Here is an 18947-nt window from a genome sequence, read left to right as displayed (position 1 = left end):
GGCCTTCTTCAACTCTGTGGTTGCTTCTTCCATCTTTTTTTGGTGTGGCCTGCTGGGGGAGCAGTATATCAAGCAGGGACAGAAATAGACTTGACAGGCTGATCAGGAGGGCCGGCTCTGTCCAGGGGAGCCCCCTGAACCCAGTACAGGTGGTGGGTGACAGAAGGATACTGTCTGTGGTGACCTCCATGTGGGAGAACAAATCCCACCCCATGTATGGGACCTTGATGGCACTTAGCAGCACTGTAAGTGACTGTCTGCTTCACCCCAAGTGTGAGAAGGAGCGCTATCGCAGGTCCTTCCTTCCAGCCGCGACCAGGCTGTATAATCTACATCAGACCAAGCGAAGATCACTCCGCACAGAGAACTAATGATTATGATTATGAAGTCTTCCTTCTTCTGTTCCTTAGCTGCTATGGACTCCTAGTATATCTTCTCTTCTCAGCTTATGTGTGTCTGTCTGTAATATATTACTGTGTATTATCCTGTATCTGTATTACTATGCTGCTGTAACATACTGAACTTTCCCCACTGTGGGACTATTAAAGGATTATCTTATCTTAAATTCAGGCCTTGTGGATCTTGTGAGGGAAAGCTTTCAGCAATGGGTTTGCTCGCTGGTTAGCTTCAGATACAATAGGAAAAAGAGCAGGATGCTTTTTTAGTCAGCATATTAAAAAAAGAAACAGAAGAAGCAATAATGGTTGCTAAAATGGGAGGCAGATTCTCGCCAGAATTTGGAGTCAATTTGAGGTAGAATCCACCTCAAATTCCTCCCTGTGAAGATACGCTAAAGGGGAGTTCTCATTCAGGACCTCCCTCTAATGCCACAGAGAAGAGTTTATTCTGTAAGAGCGGCTCCGGAGCACGTGGTCCATGCCATAGTTGGGAGACCGTGCAGGTGACTTAGCTGGCTACCAGTTTCTGCTCTGTTTCCACCAGTTTAGGTGGATCTCCATTTAAGCACAGGGGTCACCTCTTATGGCACATTACAGTCACTCAAGACACCAGAAAGTGACATTTATTCCAGCTGATACTAATACCTGGATCAGATAGGAACTGTTGTTCATGCAAGTCTGTGGCATAAATTACTGCAAATCATCAGGGCCATGGAGGCTAAGCTCCCTCCCATTAAACCCCATGGGAGCAAGCCAGAAAAGAATTACTAATTTTTATGTTAAAAAAAACCTAAATTAAAAAAAACAAACTAAAACCTAAATCAGAAATTTTAGAAACTTTAGTAGATTTCCTGTAAAGTCTACAAAAAAAATTAAATACTTAGCATAAAATATATATTCATGCATTACATAAAACATTTTGGGTACCTAAGTAATTGTAATGACCTGAAAAATTTATTTCACAGGTTATATGTCAATGATATGAAAGACATAAAACAAGGCCTAAGACAGACTTGCCAATGAAAAAAAAACCGTAATGACTACTGAACTGCAAAAACGGGATGCCAAGTAAGGCCCCAACAGACTTCCTTAGCAAAATGGCCATCAGCTCCAATAATCATGATCCCGCCGATCACTGGCAGCCCCTAAGGCTGTCCTCTGTTGGGGGATACCTGTAGTATATACACCCTGACATTTTCCTGTGCATTCTCCATTCACAGGTAGTTAGAGCATTAGCACTATCCTTGAGATACTTGACCGCAGACACATTATACAGCGTACGCTCTATGTGATGAACTTGCAGCTATATACTTAGGTTACAGCCATGGGAACCATAAATGTCTCGTCTTCCCAAGTCAACCTCGTGCTCTTTACATTAGCAATAAGTGGACACCAGCAGCAAGACTGGCCTTGTATTTATGCAGCTGGCCTCTGAAGTAGTTAGAACTCGCCTCGACCTTGAGAAAGACTCAAGAACGAGGCAGCGGGCTCCTGGGCGGTGATTAATTGACCTGGTCTCACTTTCCTGCGAGCAGCAGCAGAGAGAGATAATTCACAGATACACCAGATAAAGGCTAAGTCTGGAAAAAAAAGAGTGCACAAAAGACAAGACAGAGAAAAGGCAAAAGGAGGAGAAGAAATCGGGGAAGAGCAGCCCGGCCCAGCAGACCATTTGCGGCAGCTAACGACTTGTTCATTATGAGTGATGATGGATAAAGACTTCTCACGCTGCGATGGGATGGAGATTTATATGCATAGCTCTGTCTCCCAACTTGGGAGAGAGATCATCATCATTTAATTCTATCTCAGCGGTCAGAGATGGGCGTCCAGAGGAGCTGGGTACCACAGCGTGCTGTCAGCTGGCACAATCTGAACGCGTGCAGCTGGAACATCTGGAGCAGGCTGCCCACAGCCTGGGTTGAACAATAGACTCTGGAGCGGAGCCAAATTGCTTGCAGACGTTGGCAGCAGAATGAGGCTCCTGTCCCCTCTCCATCTCGCTCTCTCTTTATGAGGATCTGATCTCTCCCAGGCTCTCTTATCTCTCCCTGGGAATACGGCCTTGAGATTGCTCTCCCGTGTCCTTCACCACCTTATCTCTCACCACTTTTATTAAAAACTTGCTCCCCCCCCCTTACGCTGGCCTGTCGATAGCTTGTTAAACCTTGTGATGGATGGGACACTGGTTGTTGGGAAAGGAGAAGGGTTTGGGAACAATTTCAACTTTAATACATTTACAGACAGGCAAAAGAATGTGTCCATTTTGGTGAATTCAGAGAACTATTATTAACCCTCCATTGGTCTAACCATTCATTATATATTACTTTGTTTCTAAGAAATTCAACATGGGCGATCAATTTTTGCCCAAACAAGGACTGCCTTTTTTAATTTTATTTTTTTTTAATTTTTACTAATTTATTTATTTGTACTGGGTCTGTCCTGGGTCTCCAGAACATCCAGTATGGGAGGCAGACACCCTAATACAGCTAAACCATAAACATCTAGGTATCACAGGATAGCAAATAAGTGTCTGATCACTGGGATCTCCAGCAATCACAAGATCAGAAGCCCACAAGATCCCCATGTGATTGAAGCAGTGCCCTTCTATGGGACTGCCAAAATAGAGATCACCACTGTTCCATTCACACAAAGCACTTAGGGTAAACTGCAGGGTCCTGTTCTTTAGGAGTCATAGTGGTTGAATCCCTATTTAGATAGCATAAGTGTATAGAGTAGGAAAACCCTTTAAGGAAACAGATTTCTAATTAAACTAAATCATTAATGTAATGGAATGTATTATACAAATTGTACGGCACTGCGGAATATGTTGGCGCTATAGAAATAAAATGTATTATTATTATTATTATTACTACTGCCAAAACCCTGGATAGGTTGCAAAGCACAACACAACCTCCGGGTGACTGCACATAGATACATACAGGATAGGCATCTTGTGACAGAATATCACTACACCATGTTGTTTTCAAAATGTAGCCATCTTGTAACACATATCATGGCATGTCCAGCCACAAGGAAAGGTAAGGAAAGAGTAATCTATATCTATCGGTGGCACTAGATAGTATTCTTTATTCTGGAGGAGAGATAAAATTCACAAATCTTAAAACTCACCTGAGTTCCTTTGTGAGCCTTTTCTTCTTCTCAGAGCCTTCTCCAAGATCTCCCTCATTGTCACATTCGTACTATCCACTTGGATCAGGGAGAATCCATGGGCTGCATTGCTAATATATGGAAAGAAATTTACTTGTGATTACTATCTGTTGTTGTTATTATACATTACGACACTTGCCAATTTGTATCCTAGTACTAATATGCAGGTAATATCCCATGCACCTTATGTTTGATAAATTCAGTCTACAATACATCATGTTTGATCAAAGGGAAGACCAGATCTTGGCACAAGAGCTAGGTATAAAATACTGGAGGGTGAATCTCCTGAACGTGATGTGTTAATACCGTGTTTCCCCGAAAGTATGACACCCCCTGAAAGTAAGGCATGCGTGGGTTTCTGTTGAATAGCCTAATATAAGGCATCCCCCGAAAAAAAGGCATGCCCGGCAGTGGTGTGCGGAGTTTCGGGGGCAGGGCTTAAAGGAGCTTTTGTGGGCGGGGCTTAGCTAGCTCCACTTCACTGACCCAGCAGCCATGCTCTGTGCTCCGTGTGCACAGCAAAGCTGGCTGCTGCCTCTGCTGTTGTAGGATGAGCTCTCCCAGCTCATCCCAGAGGCAGAGACAGCAGCTGCCATACAGAAGAGGCAGCAGCCGGCTTTCCTGCGCACACGGAGCACAGAGCACGGCTGCTGTGTCAGTGAAGTGGAGCTTGCAAAGCTCCGCTAAGCCCCGCCCCTGAAGCCTCGCTAAGCCCCGCCCCCGAAGCCTAGCTAAGCCCCGCTCACCACTTCCAGGACGAACAGCAGCACCAGCGCTGCTAGGAAGAAGGGAAAGGTAAGTATGATACCTTCCCCCCTCCCCTACACTACCTACAACCGGCAGTCATGCTGACGCTCCACTAAGGAAGTGCCGGCATGACTGCCGGTTGTAATAAGGCACCCCCCGAAAATAAGACAGGTCCTATATTTAGAGTGACAATTTAATATAAGACAGTGTCTTATTTTTGGGGAAACACGGTAGCTACATAGGAAAAGAAGAAAACAGCCCAAAATCCTCAGTGGATCCTTGCTCTAAAGGGATGAAAAACCCTACGTTGATGCTATGTTTTCCATAGTTATATAGCAAAATGCAAATGTAGCTATTCCCTAGTACAGTCTTATTACAGAAATTGCTGAGCATAGCTAAAGTAGCAGTATGACACAACAGAGCTAGATTATGTGCCTGCATATGGCACATGCTTGTGGAAAACCCTATAACACAAGAGTCAATGTGATCAAGGGATAATCAACCCTCGGCATAAGCATAAAACAGGCAGGGATACAACATACCGTAGATACAACCACCTACTGTAAAATACTTGTATGGTAATAAATAAAAATCATGAATGCAATCAGCAATAAAAAAGCATTTATGGAGGGTCCGGCAATGATAACCAGATTCATCAGGAAGAAGGACAAGTTGGTACGGGTTTATGCAAAAGGGAACAGACTGCACAAGGGGGACTTATCAATAAAACTGCAAAGACCAACAGGAATAGGGTTCTGCTCCATTTCTTGAGGCTCAATCTTACACCCAGTCCAAACCACATTACAAATGGATCCCTAAACAGTACTGCCATATGCATGGGGTTATTGAAATAAATGGGTCTGCAAGCTGTTATTATGGATCCGTAATAATGATTAGTAAACAGAATACAGTTGTCTGCACAGTGCCTAAGGCAGAGATACAATAAGTGATAAGAGGAGACCCCACACTGACCTGTGTCTGGAAGTAGGACATTTTAAGGGACTTTGAAACATTATGGCAACTGGTTTCAAACCTATATTTTTAGTATTTGTGTGTTGAAAATCAGTTGTGGCTTTTCCAGCAGATTTCATCTTACTTTCCAGACTTTTAAATCAATGTCATCAATTGAAGGTTCATGGGGGTCCGTCACCTGTCCGCTGGCTGAAGCCACTGCGACTCTGAAAGAGGTTGCGCCATTATGGACACTAATCCCCTATCCACAAGGAGAGAAGTGTCCGATTGTCGAGACCCCCAGTGATCAGGTGGATGGGGGGCCTAAGGCATGCATTTATCTATTCATTTCTATGGTACTGTGGGAACTGCCAGAGATTACAGTCCCCAGCATCCCCACAATACTTAGAAAGCCCTTGTGTAAAATGGACATCACTGTGCTCAGTAAGTACTAAAGAGGCTGCAGCACTTACGCGAACAGCTGATCAGCCTAGGTGTTGGATAGGCCTATTCTAAGGATAGGTCATCAATTATAAAAACTTGAAAAACCCTTTAAATCCAAAATCATAACCCAGAAGCGTAAACAGTACCACAAATCATTTTTTCCTATGGGAATTTTCTGCCGCATTTGGGTGAGATCTCATCCACTCTGCTTGAACTATAAATGCTGCAGATTTGCAGCCTACATTTCCACAGCAGAAAATATGCTCAGTTTTAGGTCTGTGGGAACATATCCTAACAGGAAGTTGTAAAGCGAGAAAAGTAACAATGTATAGACCTGGAAAGAACGTCAAATATATAATGTTATGTAAACTTGTACACAGATCATTAATATCCCTGATGGAACTTCTATACGCTTATTCACATTCTGTGTAATTTACATTTATCGAGAAGCCTCAAACCAGATCTCTATCCCGAACACCTACATCATTACTGGGACGGGGTCCAAATTGACAAAGGAACCATGCCAGCACAGTCTGAGTGACAACGTGATACATTTTCTATAGGTGCAAGTAAATGGTCACACTTTTACCCTAGAGGCATTTTCCCAGGTGGTCTTGGAAGACTACGTGGACTGTAGGTGATAGTGAATGAGTATAATTTCTCAACGATTATTGTGCGTGGCTGGTTTTGGAAATCTTTGGCAATTCCACATTACACAGGACTTCTGTGAAAAGTGGATATGAAACCAAATAGCAGGATAGTAAAATACTCGTTTTTAATTATTTAAATTCCTTACCCAGAATTTCTAGCAGGTCACGCAAGGTCTAACAAGTTCCTGTACCAGTCTCTACCTAATGAAACACAACCAGCCAGCACCCTACTCTGTGCTGAGGAGAAGCAACAAACTCGAAACAGTTGTCTGTAGATGGGAACTCCTTTCTTCTGGAGGAGTTATAATAACTTGGCTATTATTCCCAGATTATGCCCTTAGGTTTCTTTGAAAACCATATATTAATCTATTGGGAGCCATCTTCCATTGGTGGCTCTAGAGGAACATTTCTCAGATTTACCAATGAGGTCTTATTTGTATTCTTTACCCAGAATTCTCAGTAGGGAATGCATGGTCTAATAAGTCCTTGTACCAGTCTCTCCATAATGAGAGACAGCACCCCTTTTGATGTACATATAGTACACTCTTAAAGGGAGATTGGTTTGACACTGTTTCCTGGTGGTACAGTGGAGGTACATCGTACCGAGCATCATCATACCTATAGATAGTCCAACAGATGCACCATCTCCTTGAAAAAAGTATTTTTTTAAAAAAAAAAAAAAAAAAGTACACAAATAAGGCTTAAGTGCAATGGTGGCATGTCAGATCCTTCAAGGGCTCTGTAGAGTTTCTGACAACCCCCGTTGCAATTGAGCTTCATTTGCATATTTCTAAAAATGGCTCTAACAAGGAAATGTTGCATCTGTTCGACTATGTAAAGGTACGATGGTGTTCAGAATAATGTCCCCTACAATGTACTGTGACTAGTTTGATATCTGAGTTCGGGTAGACAGCTGTCATCTGAACATGTGTGGACAGCTATCTAAAATGCATGGCCAATGTTAGATAAGTGCTGGTGGTGGCAGTGGGCATGCTCCCATTATGACTAAAGTAAAACTCTGCAAAACGTAGTGGGATTTTCCAACAGCAACTACCGATTTTCAACAGACTTGATAAAGACATGTAGAGCTCACATAAGATTTTTTTCTCTGGCAAAGTTACTCCTCTCATTTTTAAGTATTTCAACCAAGGGGGTGTAGGAAATCTGCAGTAATGCTAATAAAAATCTGTTACTAGAAGCGTTCTCATTGCATAAATAGCAAACTAAATAGGGTGTCCAGTTTATGTTTATTGGATAGCCTATCAGTAAGAGATCAGTGGGGGTTCAACACCTGGGACCCCTGATGACCGGCTATTACAAGGAGCTGCAATGCTTTTGTTTCGTAGCAGCTGTGCAATGTAACTACAGCCATTCACTTCTATGAGATGAGACTGTAATTACATTGCACAGAATTAGATGCAGTGTAAAAAATGAAGAGGCCACAACACTCACACAAGAACAGTGACCGCTACTGTATTGCAGTCTACAGTAAAATCCCTGCGGTTGGCCAAAGATAGACCCCAATAGAAGTATTAGTATGGCAGGCCTAGGAACCTTCTGAAAGTTACTAGTTGCCATAACAAAAGAGCCACTCTCACCATCTCACCTCGTGGGAACAATTTGTTATCGTGAAAATTTTAACTCATCAGATGCTATGGTTGCATCTGACCACGGCATTTGAGGGGTTAAAGTGCATGCGATCAGAGAGGCCTCTCCTGTTTTACCCAGTAGAGACCCACCAACAGTGTTGGCCATCATAGACCTCACATCTATGGTGCCTGCTGAGCTCCTGAGTGGGCGCCATATTTAAATAAAGTGCCAATATCTGCATACATGTGCAACAGGAATTGGCAAGTGCAAGTAAGTTCCTTTTTACAGATTGCAAACCTGCATTTGTAGGTGTCTATGACCTCAGTAGAGGTGTTACTGAAACCTCTGAAAACATGTACCTTAGCAATCTAAAGGTGAATTCACAGGCAATACATTTAGTGCAGAAATATCAATTCCATTGATCTAAGTGGGGTTGTTTTTTGGCGGCAAGCACATGGGTTTCTGCAAACTCTTTTGAAATAACTGGGATAGTTACAAAAATGTTTTCTACAAATCTGTTACATGTGAACATATCCTAATATTCAAGTAATGACTTTTAATATGAAATAGGATTTTCTTAATCTATTAATTGGACGTGAATAGAACAACATTTAGTGAAATCAGGCCAATATCACAATATGTATTTTTGCCTTCTGGGTTAAAAACACACGCCGGGCTACTGTTGATGGATGGTGCAGAATACCTATAAAGGATGGGATACTGTGTTCTTTCATTAGACTGTGCTTTTGTTACCAAGCGCGCAGAATGGCTGTAGGACCCTTGCAATTTGTATCCTACTGCTCTACCTGTGGACGCCTCATCCAACCTGCCATGTATAAAGCTGGCGGTGATAAGTGAAACCTCCTCCTGTCTTTAATGATAGCGATCATTCTCAGCTAACGGGTCTCTCCATCTTCCTTTATGGCCACGGCCTGTTTCAGCCGGGGCAGGGATGGAGAAGATGGAAAAGGAGGTAGGGGGGTTTCGGGGGAGGAGAAGATGTGTTGCTGTTTCTCTGACATGCCTCGCAGGCCCAATTCAGATTTTATAAATGAACTTGGAGATACAGAGTGTGGAAAGCACTCCACCATGCAACGCTTATTACCAATTCACAACGTTTTATTAAAGGGGTTGGCTGGGTGGGGGGATTGTGATGATTATGGGGGGGGGGGGGTTATGAGGATTATCAGTATGGGATAGGTTATAGAAAGAGGAAAAATAAATAAATAAAGGGTCATAGTCACCTCCTCTGACCAATTCCCCACTTTTCTAGTCGTCTTGTCCCCATAGGCCAAAACACAGATTCAGACTACGCCATCTTCCCATCCAATTAATTATACCATAATCGATAATTGTAAAATATAATTTAAAATAATCAATTTATTTTGAAACCAAAGTAACTTTCCACAGCCCTGCCCATTGGTCTCTACTTTTTCTTGATAAAGAGGAAAATCATAGAAATGCCCCTTGGCCGACCCCTGGCCACTGCAGTGTGTGGCTGAGCAGATATCCCTAAGTATTTTCTGTAAAGGTCAAGATGCCAGGAAGTAAAGACCAGTGGGGACCAGCAGTGGCAGGAAACTGGTGAGAGATTTTTTTTTTTTTTTTTTTTTTTAAATTTTCCCACAACCTGTTTGGCGCCTTTAATCAGAATTTTTTTTCTGTCATACAACCCCTTTAATTCTGGAGGCCATTTTGTTTCATTCAAGTCATCTTTATTGACACATACTCCAAGTGGACAACCCAATAACCCTTCAATTTTGTAGCTTTCTATAGTCAATCATATTGCGAAACATCGTGGCTACTGGTGGCATACTGTACTTAATGGAAAAACTGAAGTTTTCTTTAACATTAACCCTTCTTTGACAAATAAAAATTAACAAATGCCGCCAAGAAAGTACAGCAAATCAGACCTGGATCATTCAGGGAACATATAGAAATTGCCAGCCTTGGTTATGCCTGTTCACTCAGCTGGAGCACAAATGAGACACAGATGTATTTCAGCTCTTGGCATAAAAGAGACAGCTAATGGCTTTATTTCATGGCCTGTCTTCCCAGTTGGGCACAGGTACTCAGGGTGTGAACTGGCTGCCCCCCTCCCCCTGCCTACTCTCTAACAGTTATTGATTGCCCTTGCGGATAGCCGCTGCTGATTCCTAGCAATCCGCTTCCAGCCAAAGACTGCTGGGTATTCAGAGCAAGATGTGGCCAGCGCTCTGTTTGCATTGGCAGCGGCTGGTGTGGGCAACATGACTGCAAACACTAGCGGCTCTCATAAGTCTCAGTAGAGAAGACAGGCATGCAGTGCACGCTCAGGAGGTCTCCGCCAAATCAACCATTAGACAGGCCAGGGCACGGGATTCCACGATAATTTCAAGAATTTAGGCATGTTACTTCATGATCACGTCTGATGTCACTACAAAGATATCTAATTAAATCTAAAGCTGTCAAAATTATTCCTATATCTATTACTAAGAATAGTGAAATGGGGAATTGTACTCACAGTCTATTCAGGAAGCCACGGCACCGACTCTCCAGGATCTGGGATCACGTACGTAGTTCTGTTATTTACATTATTCAGCTATGAAATTGACAACTAGTCCATGCAACTACAGACGTGACCAATGGCCGTTCTGTAGCTGTCATGTTCCTACATGTCAAGTTAAAAGGCTGCTACATCAGGGAATGCAAGTTATCTGAACGGACAAAATTATATTGTTTCATTAAGCTGAATAACACAGTGGGACTCATTTATCAAACCATTTGAGTAGAAAAAGTGGCAACCGATAGTAGCTCAGCTTCACTTCTTCTAGGTGCTGTGTAAAAGTTAGAAATAAAAAAAAGGTCTACTTGTTCTCCAAGAACAGCGCCACCGCTGTCCAAGGTTTGGCTCTGGCGTTGCAGCACAGACCACTTCAATTCACCTGCAAATTTTGTTATTTGTTAACTATTAGATAAAGATCATTGATATCGAGTTGATGAGATTTTCCAAAGATAAATTACATTGGATTAAAGAATTATTACTATCATGCATGGAGGTCATCTATGTTTTATGTTATTCTTAATCTGATTATAGCAAAAACTGTGACGAAGTGACAAACAAGGCTAAAAATGGTTCATTGGATGAATGTTAGCTAGGCCTCATAATTTAGGCAGTACCAGTCAACTGCTTGAAGCATATGCGGGCGTCCCAAACTCTCCCCCCGATGGCAAGAAAGATGTCCGATCAACATGCCCAATCCTGAAATTCTGATGGAAAACAAACCCTGCCACTCAACCGTACTATGTTTTTTCCATTATATAATGGACCTAAACATTCCTTAAAGGGGTTGTGCCGCTATGGACAATTATCTCAGCCACAGGACAGGGACGATTACTGAGGGACCAAAATTTCCTGTAAGGCCTCCTTGTGTCGGAAGCCCCATAGATGTAAATAGAGTGTTGGTCACACAAGTGCACTGGCGCTCCTTTAACAATGAAGCCTTATGAGGAAATTCGGGCACCTTGTCCTCTTGATCACTGGAGGAACCTTTGATCAGTCCCCCAGAAGTCGGACATTTATAAGTGTTCATGAGAGAGAGCAGTTAGCAAAGGAACAAAGAGATGATGAAGAGTCCGCTTGTACTAGTGGACAATCCTTAGGCCAAGGTCTCACATTGTGGAAACATAGCATTTTTAATTGTAGATTTTGTTGTGTTTTTTTAAGCCACAATCAGGAGTGGCTTGGGAAAGAATGGAAAATATAAAGAAAGTGCTTTTGTTAAATCCACTTCTTCTATTGGCTCAATAAAACAAAAATATGCTGCGTTTCCGCAACGTGTGGCCTCGGCCTTAAGCTATTTAATGGACAGCGTTAATAAATTAAGCACGAGGATAGAACACTGTTATAGGGAACCTGTCACCAGGTTTCTGATGACTAAACCATCAGCTGAGGTTTAGGGTTCCAACATTCGCAATATCAAAACCAACTGCTTCATGCGACTTGAGAGAATGTATTTTAATAGTTTATTAAAGTTGAATCGGAGTCTCATCTCGTGGTTTTTGGGCGCATGCACAGTGTGAAGAGGACAGTACAAGTTATGCTCCTTATGTGCAGTGTATGCACAAAGAAGAGAATTGTGCTGTCCCTGGATCATTCTGCACACTGTGCATGTCCATATTTCTCAAGCTTGACAATGTACCGTAGACCACAGCTGAATAGTTGTCTTGGAGGTTTACTGGTCCCGGTCCTGGTGACAGAATTCCTTTAATGTCCATGTCATATTATATACGATTGGATGAAACTTGAGACAGGTCAATCTGGACCTTGCTGGTCTTACACTAGAATTGACAGCCACTCATCCTACAATACTACATGGTGGCCAAAATGAAAGAATAAGACAGTACTGTCTGGAATGGGTTTGACTTTGCAGTGAAATTTCAGACTATAAAAACACTTTCCTGCTTTGCTAAAACATAGGGTCTTGGGTGGGCTAGTGATCACAGCCTACAAGTCATCAGTAAATTGCCTTAATAATGGTGACTAGAGATACAAGGTCCAACCTGGGTAAACATGTCTGTTAGACATTATCCTAATAATCGTCACATCTACTGACATCAAAGAGAAAAAAACAAAATAAAAAAATTATTATTGGGCCAAATGTTAAATGGAATCACATAATACATGTCAATGACATGACAAATGACATTTTTGCAGCCCATTCACTTTACAGGTGGGGAAAACTGCCTGGCGTTTTTTAAAGTGGTTTTTACAAAAAAAAAAAACGCTCCAAAAAAAGCTCCAAAAAGCGCGGCAAGGTCCAAAAGCGCTTCCTAATTAGGAAGCGTTTTTTTCAGGACCAAAATAAGCCACACGTAATTTACGTGTGAACTAGCCCAAATAGTACCTACCTGAACCTACCAAGGAAGATTTAAATCCCAGAGCAAGCATGCTTTACTATAATACTCCAAGAATTAGATGCTGAGGTACACTAGTGCTGTGTGTGGCCCAGGTAGTACATGCCTGCCTGATAGAAAACCTGTTAAAACCAAGGATTAACATATTGATTGTCTATCCTTAGAATAACTCATCAATAACAGAGTGGTGGGGGTCCAACGCCCTGAACCCCACCGATAAGCTGTTTGAAGAGACGACAGTGCTGGTAAGTGCTACTGCCTCTTCCCTGTACTAATGACACTACATTCGTCAATCACTCGAACTGAATTGGGCACAGCTGAAAGCACCATCCCATACACAATAGATGGAGCTGTGCTTGGTATTCAGATAACACCGAGAACTGTGGTCTCTACATACAGCTCTACATCCATGTGGGGCCTGGCTTTTGGGTGTCAAGAGTCAGATCCGCCACAGATCTGATACTGGTGGCCTATCCAAAGCATAGTCCATCAATATCTTGACTCCCTAAAAACTCCTTAAAATTCCCACGTGTCAAAATGATCAACTTTAGCTAGCAATTTTGAAGTCAAAGTCCTACTTTTGAGGTCATACCATGATTTGGGATAGGATGATACCAGATGATGTGTGTTACCGATTTTACACTGGATATATATACTTACATCCGTACAAAGAGAGACTGCTTAGCTGCCAGGTTAGGGGATGAATACTTCTCCACCAGAGCCAGGGTGCTGAATCCAAACTTATGAATGGGTTCATTGGAATCGAGAGGCGGAAAGTCTGTGTCAACCTCTCCGTCATCCTCAGCAATATGCAGGCAGAACGAGTCTACATTATCACTGCAAGTAAACAGAATAGAGAAGGAGAGAGTCAAAAATGCTTCAATATACACTCTTACAACTAAAACTGCTTTAGATACAATATGGCAGCCATCAAATAATCCCAGGGGCTTATCCAGGCTTCACATATCTATCTAATTATACAATAATATACTTCTCTGGTGGGAGCTGAAAAACCGTCACACTGGTGCTCACTCAGCTTTCCCAGAAACAGATACAGCCAAAACATACTTAGAAGGTTACACAACATATAATACACAAAAATCTATTGTACATAGATCCTAAACACAAAGTCAAGAATGGGGGCAAGTGTGTGCATGGGTTCCCGATACTCACTTAGTATTCTTTAATTTCTGAATACATTCCAAACACATAGGCAGGTAAAAAGTGGCTCCTATTGTGTTTACATATGTGAAGAGATCCCATTTTCAAGACAGATACAGGTCCATCAGATTGGATCCACTTCAAACAGGAATTTATTTATATGCTATTTATAGCTATAAGGCCTGAAGACCATGTCAGGGGATGGACTCCTAGCATTAAAGTGAAATAATGTTCTATCTTTGAGGGACACCTACATCATCATAGAGAACTGGCATACTAGGAGGCAGTCAAAATAAGGCCTTATTCATGTCAATGTGAAAAAAAAAACCACAAAAACCCAGTTGTATGACAAGTATTTTTGGAAAGTTCATCAACGGCCATACTTTGATAGTCTCTAAGATTATTCATGTCAGGTTTTTTTTAGATCACTGAATATACTCAAATCTATGAATGTTCATGAAACTTGCTTTATCCATTTTACTCACGACTGACGTCTATCATGGTGGAGTGACTATAGCCCAAATGTAATGTTGGGGTGACCTTGTTAGGGAAAGCAGTACATTTTTCTGCCTAGCAAATTTTGTAGGGACAGCAGGTACTTGCTTTGGGTCTAAATGGTGTATGAAAGGATAGGTATTGCCCCTGTAAATCAATTAGACACAGATAGTACTAACTTCCTGGAAATTATGTAGGTATAGACAAGTACTGCCTTGCCGAAAATAATTCAGGTACATATAGTACTGCCTCCCTGTAAACTATGAAGGTACAGGAAGTCCTGCCTCCTTGTAGATGATGTAGGTACTGTCTCTTAGTCCTGCCTCCTTGTAGATGATGTAGGTACTGTCTCTTAGTCCTGCCTCCTTGTAGATGATGTAGGTACTGCCTCCCTATAGATGATGTAGGTACTGCCTCCTAGTCCTGCCTCCTTGTAGATGATGTAGGTACTGCCTCTTAGTCCTGCCTCCTTGTAGATGATGTAGGTACTGTCTCTTAGTCCTGCCTCCTTGTAGATGATGTAGGTACTGCCTCCCTATAGATGATGTAGGTACTGCCTCCTTGTAGATGATGTAGGTACTGCCTCTTAGTCCTGCCTCCTTGTAGATGATGTAGGTACTGTCTCTTAGTCCTGCCTCCTTGTAGATGATGTAGGTACTGTCTCTTAGTCCTGCCTCCTTGTAGATGATGTAGGTACTGCCTCCCTATAGATGATGTAGGTACTGCCTCCTAGTCCTGCCTCCTTGTAGATGATGTAGGTACTGCCTCTTAGTCCTGCCTCCTTGTAGATGATGTAGGTACTGCCTCTTAGTCCTGCCTCCTTGTAGATGATGTAGGTACTGTCTCTTAGTCCTGCCTCCTTGTAGATGATGTAGGTACTGCCTCCCTATAGATGATGTAGGTACTGCCTCCTTGTAGATGATGTAGGTACTGCCTCTTAGTCCTGCCTCCTTGTAGATGATGTAGGTACTGTCTCTTAGTCCTGCCTCCTTGTAGATGATGTAGGTACTGCCTCCCTATAGATGATGTAGGTACTGCCTCCTAGTCCTGCCTCCCTGTAGGTGATGTCCTAGGTACAGCACTGTCTCCCTTTAAATGATACAGATACATGATACAGGTACAGATATTACTGCCTTCCTGAAAATGATGCAGATACACGTGGTACTGTCTCATTGTGAATGATGTAGGTATGGAAAGAATAGGACAGGCAAGTATGAGGATTTTTTGGGTTTGTTTGTTTTTTTTCACCTTCCCAGCTTCATATAAGAAAATAAAAAATGTTTATCCTGGACTATCTTTTTTTTTTTGTATGTAGATTGTGAGCCCCACAATGTGAATTTTTTTCACTATCAGTATGTCTTTTTGGAATATGGGATGGAATTCCATGCAAACACGGGGAGAACATACAAACTCCTTGCAGATGGTTTTTTGCCCTTGGCGGGATTTGAACACCAGGACTCCAGCGCTTCCTGGACTACCTTTTTAATGACATAACCGTAAGCATGAATGGACCTGTAGGAATGGTAAGAGATAATTTTTGATAAAACGATGGGACAAGCTGTAACGTAAAGAACTTAGTCACATAATAAAGAATAAGTCTCTAGACCTGAAGTGAGCAATTTTACACCATCCCATCATGATGAAACCACAGCCTGTAAACATTGGACGCAACCAGTGACTTTACGAATATATCTTCTTGCAGTCAGAAATAAATAAACTCATTGAGGACTTGAGCACTGACCCTCTGGATCACTTCCCTGCTGACACTACAGCACATCACGCCAGATGTAGGGATGAATATGCAACCCCCAGTAAACCATAAGGCATGGCCGCAAAGTGCCTGAGGCGCCAACCACAAGTGGTCATAAAAGCAGCAGTACAAACTCTCTTTGCGTGCGTGTGTGAGACAATAGGGACACGATCGTAATGTGGATAAAATCTGCTGCGCTGGAGAGACAGAGCCATAACTCAGCGCTGCGGAGTGTCGAGGGAAACATCCGCTGCTAAACATTCCATGGAAATGCTTCATCCAAATAAAAGGAGAGAGGTTCAAAAGGTTTCATTAAAATGATATATGCTGTGCTCAGCTTCTCAATCATATATGCTGCAGAAACAATGTGCTTCCGAGACTCTGCCGAGACAGCCAGCCTCAGAAACCAGCGCCTGCCAATCTTACACTCACAGTTACCTAGCCTTTAAGAAGGCCACAGACATCAGACATGTAACAAGCTGCACAGCAATGGAGAAGGGATGTGTACGACACACTATAACAATAACTTACACAAAAAATGGAGTTGATTCACCAGTATTATGAAGCCCAGCAGTGCCAGGTATAGTTACCACTAGAGATGAGCGACCAGTAAAATGTTCGATATTTGTTTTGAGTAGCCGCTCAATATTCGAATACTCTTATCCTATTATAGTTTATGGGGGGGAAAATGCTCGTTTCAGGGGTAGGCAACATTCGATCAAATTACCAAGTCCACGAGTGAGGGTCGGGCTGGATCCTCTGAGAAGTCTTCTCCGTGCAGCGTACCCGTGGCATCTTCCGGCTCTGAATTCACTCTGACAGGCATCGGGCCTGGGCAGAGCCGACTGCGCATGCCCGCACTACAAGAAAATGTAGTGCAGGCATGCGTAGTCGGCTCTGCCCAGGTCCGATGCCTGGCAGAGTGAATGAAGAGCCGGAAGACGCCGCGGGGAAGCTGCACAGAGAAGACTTCTAGAGGTAGGAAAAGAACCAGCGTTGATTGGCCGACTGTATAGCATTCGGCCAATCAATGCTGGTTCTGCATCGAACTTTTCCATTCGAATAGCGAGTGGTACTCTATCGAGTACGAGTATTTCGAATACCGTAGTATTCGATCGAATACCTACTCGATCGAATACTACTCTCTCATCTCTAGTCACCACCACTTGACCTCTGCAGGGTGCAGCCGGAGTCTCCCCTGACACTCTGGCTCTCAGGTCCCATAACTGACTCTGCTCTCTTCCTACTGCATGTCCAAAGATTAGAGCAAAGTCAGTCATGAGACTGTGATTATGGACACAAAGCAGGATAGAGTGGAGTTGGTCACAGAGCCAGGGGACCGGCAGAAGGGGCTGAGCAAAAACTTACAGCACTCTGAAAACTAAGAACGGGGGCTTTGGGGTGCCTGTGTATAGATTAGTAAGAAAACTTACCCAATGCGCTTCATTTGTCCTTGCATAACCCCTTTAAAGAATTGTTACTAAAATTTCAATTTATGCCTGAATGGTGGTGGTCCAACAGCTGGGACCCCCACAGATCATGAAAATGGAAGTCTAAATGTACATATATGAATGTAGCAAGAGGCTGAGCATGCATGTTACTACTCCATTCATCTCTATGGGACTCCAAAGACAGTCGCTGAAATCAGATTCTTTCTGGCAGCCCTATAGAGGTGAATGAGGAGGCAGCACATATATTCAACCTACTTCTCTATTTGTAGGAGTCCTCTATCCTCCCCATCTTTGAGAGTCCTAGAGGTGCAAGACCCACTAGGTCAGACATTTATCACCTATCCACAGGATAGGATATAAGTCAAAATTGTGGTGCACCCCCTTTAAGAACATGTATGATGCTGTTCTGAATCATGGTGAGTTAGCAGAAGGATGACAATATCTTTCAGTCTAGAGGGCTCAGAACATTGATGCATTAAATAGACAGCCCTGTGTGTAATGCTCCATTGTGAGATACTAGGAAACTGAATATTTGCTGTTGTGTGTCCCTGCAGATTAAAGTCACATGCTGGGGACCCAGCAGCAAACAACCTTTAATCCCGAACATGAAAAGATTGTCCAAACCTGCGCTATAGCAGCTCAAATCTTACAAAGCCTTATCATGCTTTAACCCTCCAGATATCAGAGCTAAGGGAAGGGACTGAATAGGTGACTATAGGGTATATATGTTCAGAATGAGGGGTAAACCCACACCACATTTTGACCATCAGTTTAGCGTAACCAGATTTGCTGCGATCTGTCACCCAGAGCCTACAGAGATCAAATGATCCACCTGCCCACAAGCACTGAAAGCTACAATAGTTTACAGGGAGCAGAACGAGCGCCGCTCCTATTGAAGCAAATGCAGAGCTGCAGTTCCCCAGAACCACCACTATACCATGGAAAGAGCTGCAGCTCTGCTCCTATTACTTGAAAAGAAGCAGACATCGTAGCTTCCGGCACCCCAAGGGGACGACTGAATCAGCTGATGGATAGGTCATCTGTATGGAAAATACATTTAGGGCTGGAAAACCTCTTTAACTATGGTGACAGGTCATCCGTTAAAGGAACATGGGGGACGATCAGCTGTTTCAAGAGACCACAGTGCTTGAATGAGTGCTGTCATTTCTTCACTGAATATCATGACCAGTGTGATGCATTATACTGTGGCTGATCTTGGTATTGCACCTCAGTCCATGCACTTGAA

At 42.8% G+C, this 18947-nt stretch overlaps 1 protein-coding gene across 1 annotated transcript in view; it reads right to left on the bottom strand.

Annotated features, from left to right (window-relative positions):
* Positions 1–18947, bottom strand: part of MAPKAP1 (MAPK associated protein 1) — a 131748-nt gene that overhangs the window by 55411 nt on the left and 57390 nt on the right. The window contains exons 6-7 of the mRNA XM_075260198.1: positions 13505–13681; positions 3528–3637 (exon numbers count right to left, since the gene is read on the bottom strand). Coding sequence (XP_075116299.1) covers positions 3528–3637; positions 13505–13681 — 287 coding nt within the window. The remainder of the gene's footprint in view (positions 1–3527; positions 3638–13504; positions 13682–18947) is intronic.

Source organism: Leptodactylus fuscus, chromosome 11 (assembly GCF_031893055.1).
Source record: "Leptodactylus fuscus isolate aLepFus1 chromosome 11, aLepFus1.hap2, whole genome shotgun sequence".
In the NCBI taxonomy this organism is placed as follows: domain Eukaryota; kingdom Metazoa; phylum Chordata; class Amphibia; order Anura; family Leptodactylidae; genus Leptodactylus; species Leptodactylus fuscus.
The sequence above is the reverse complement of the archived record's forward strand: the minus strand, read 5'-3'. Positions and strand labels throughout refer to the sequence as shown.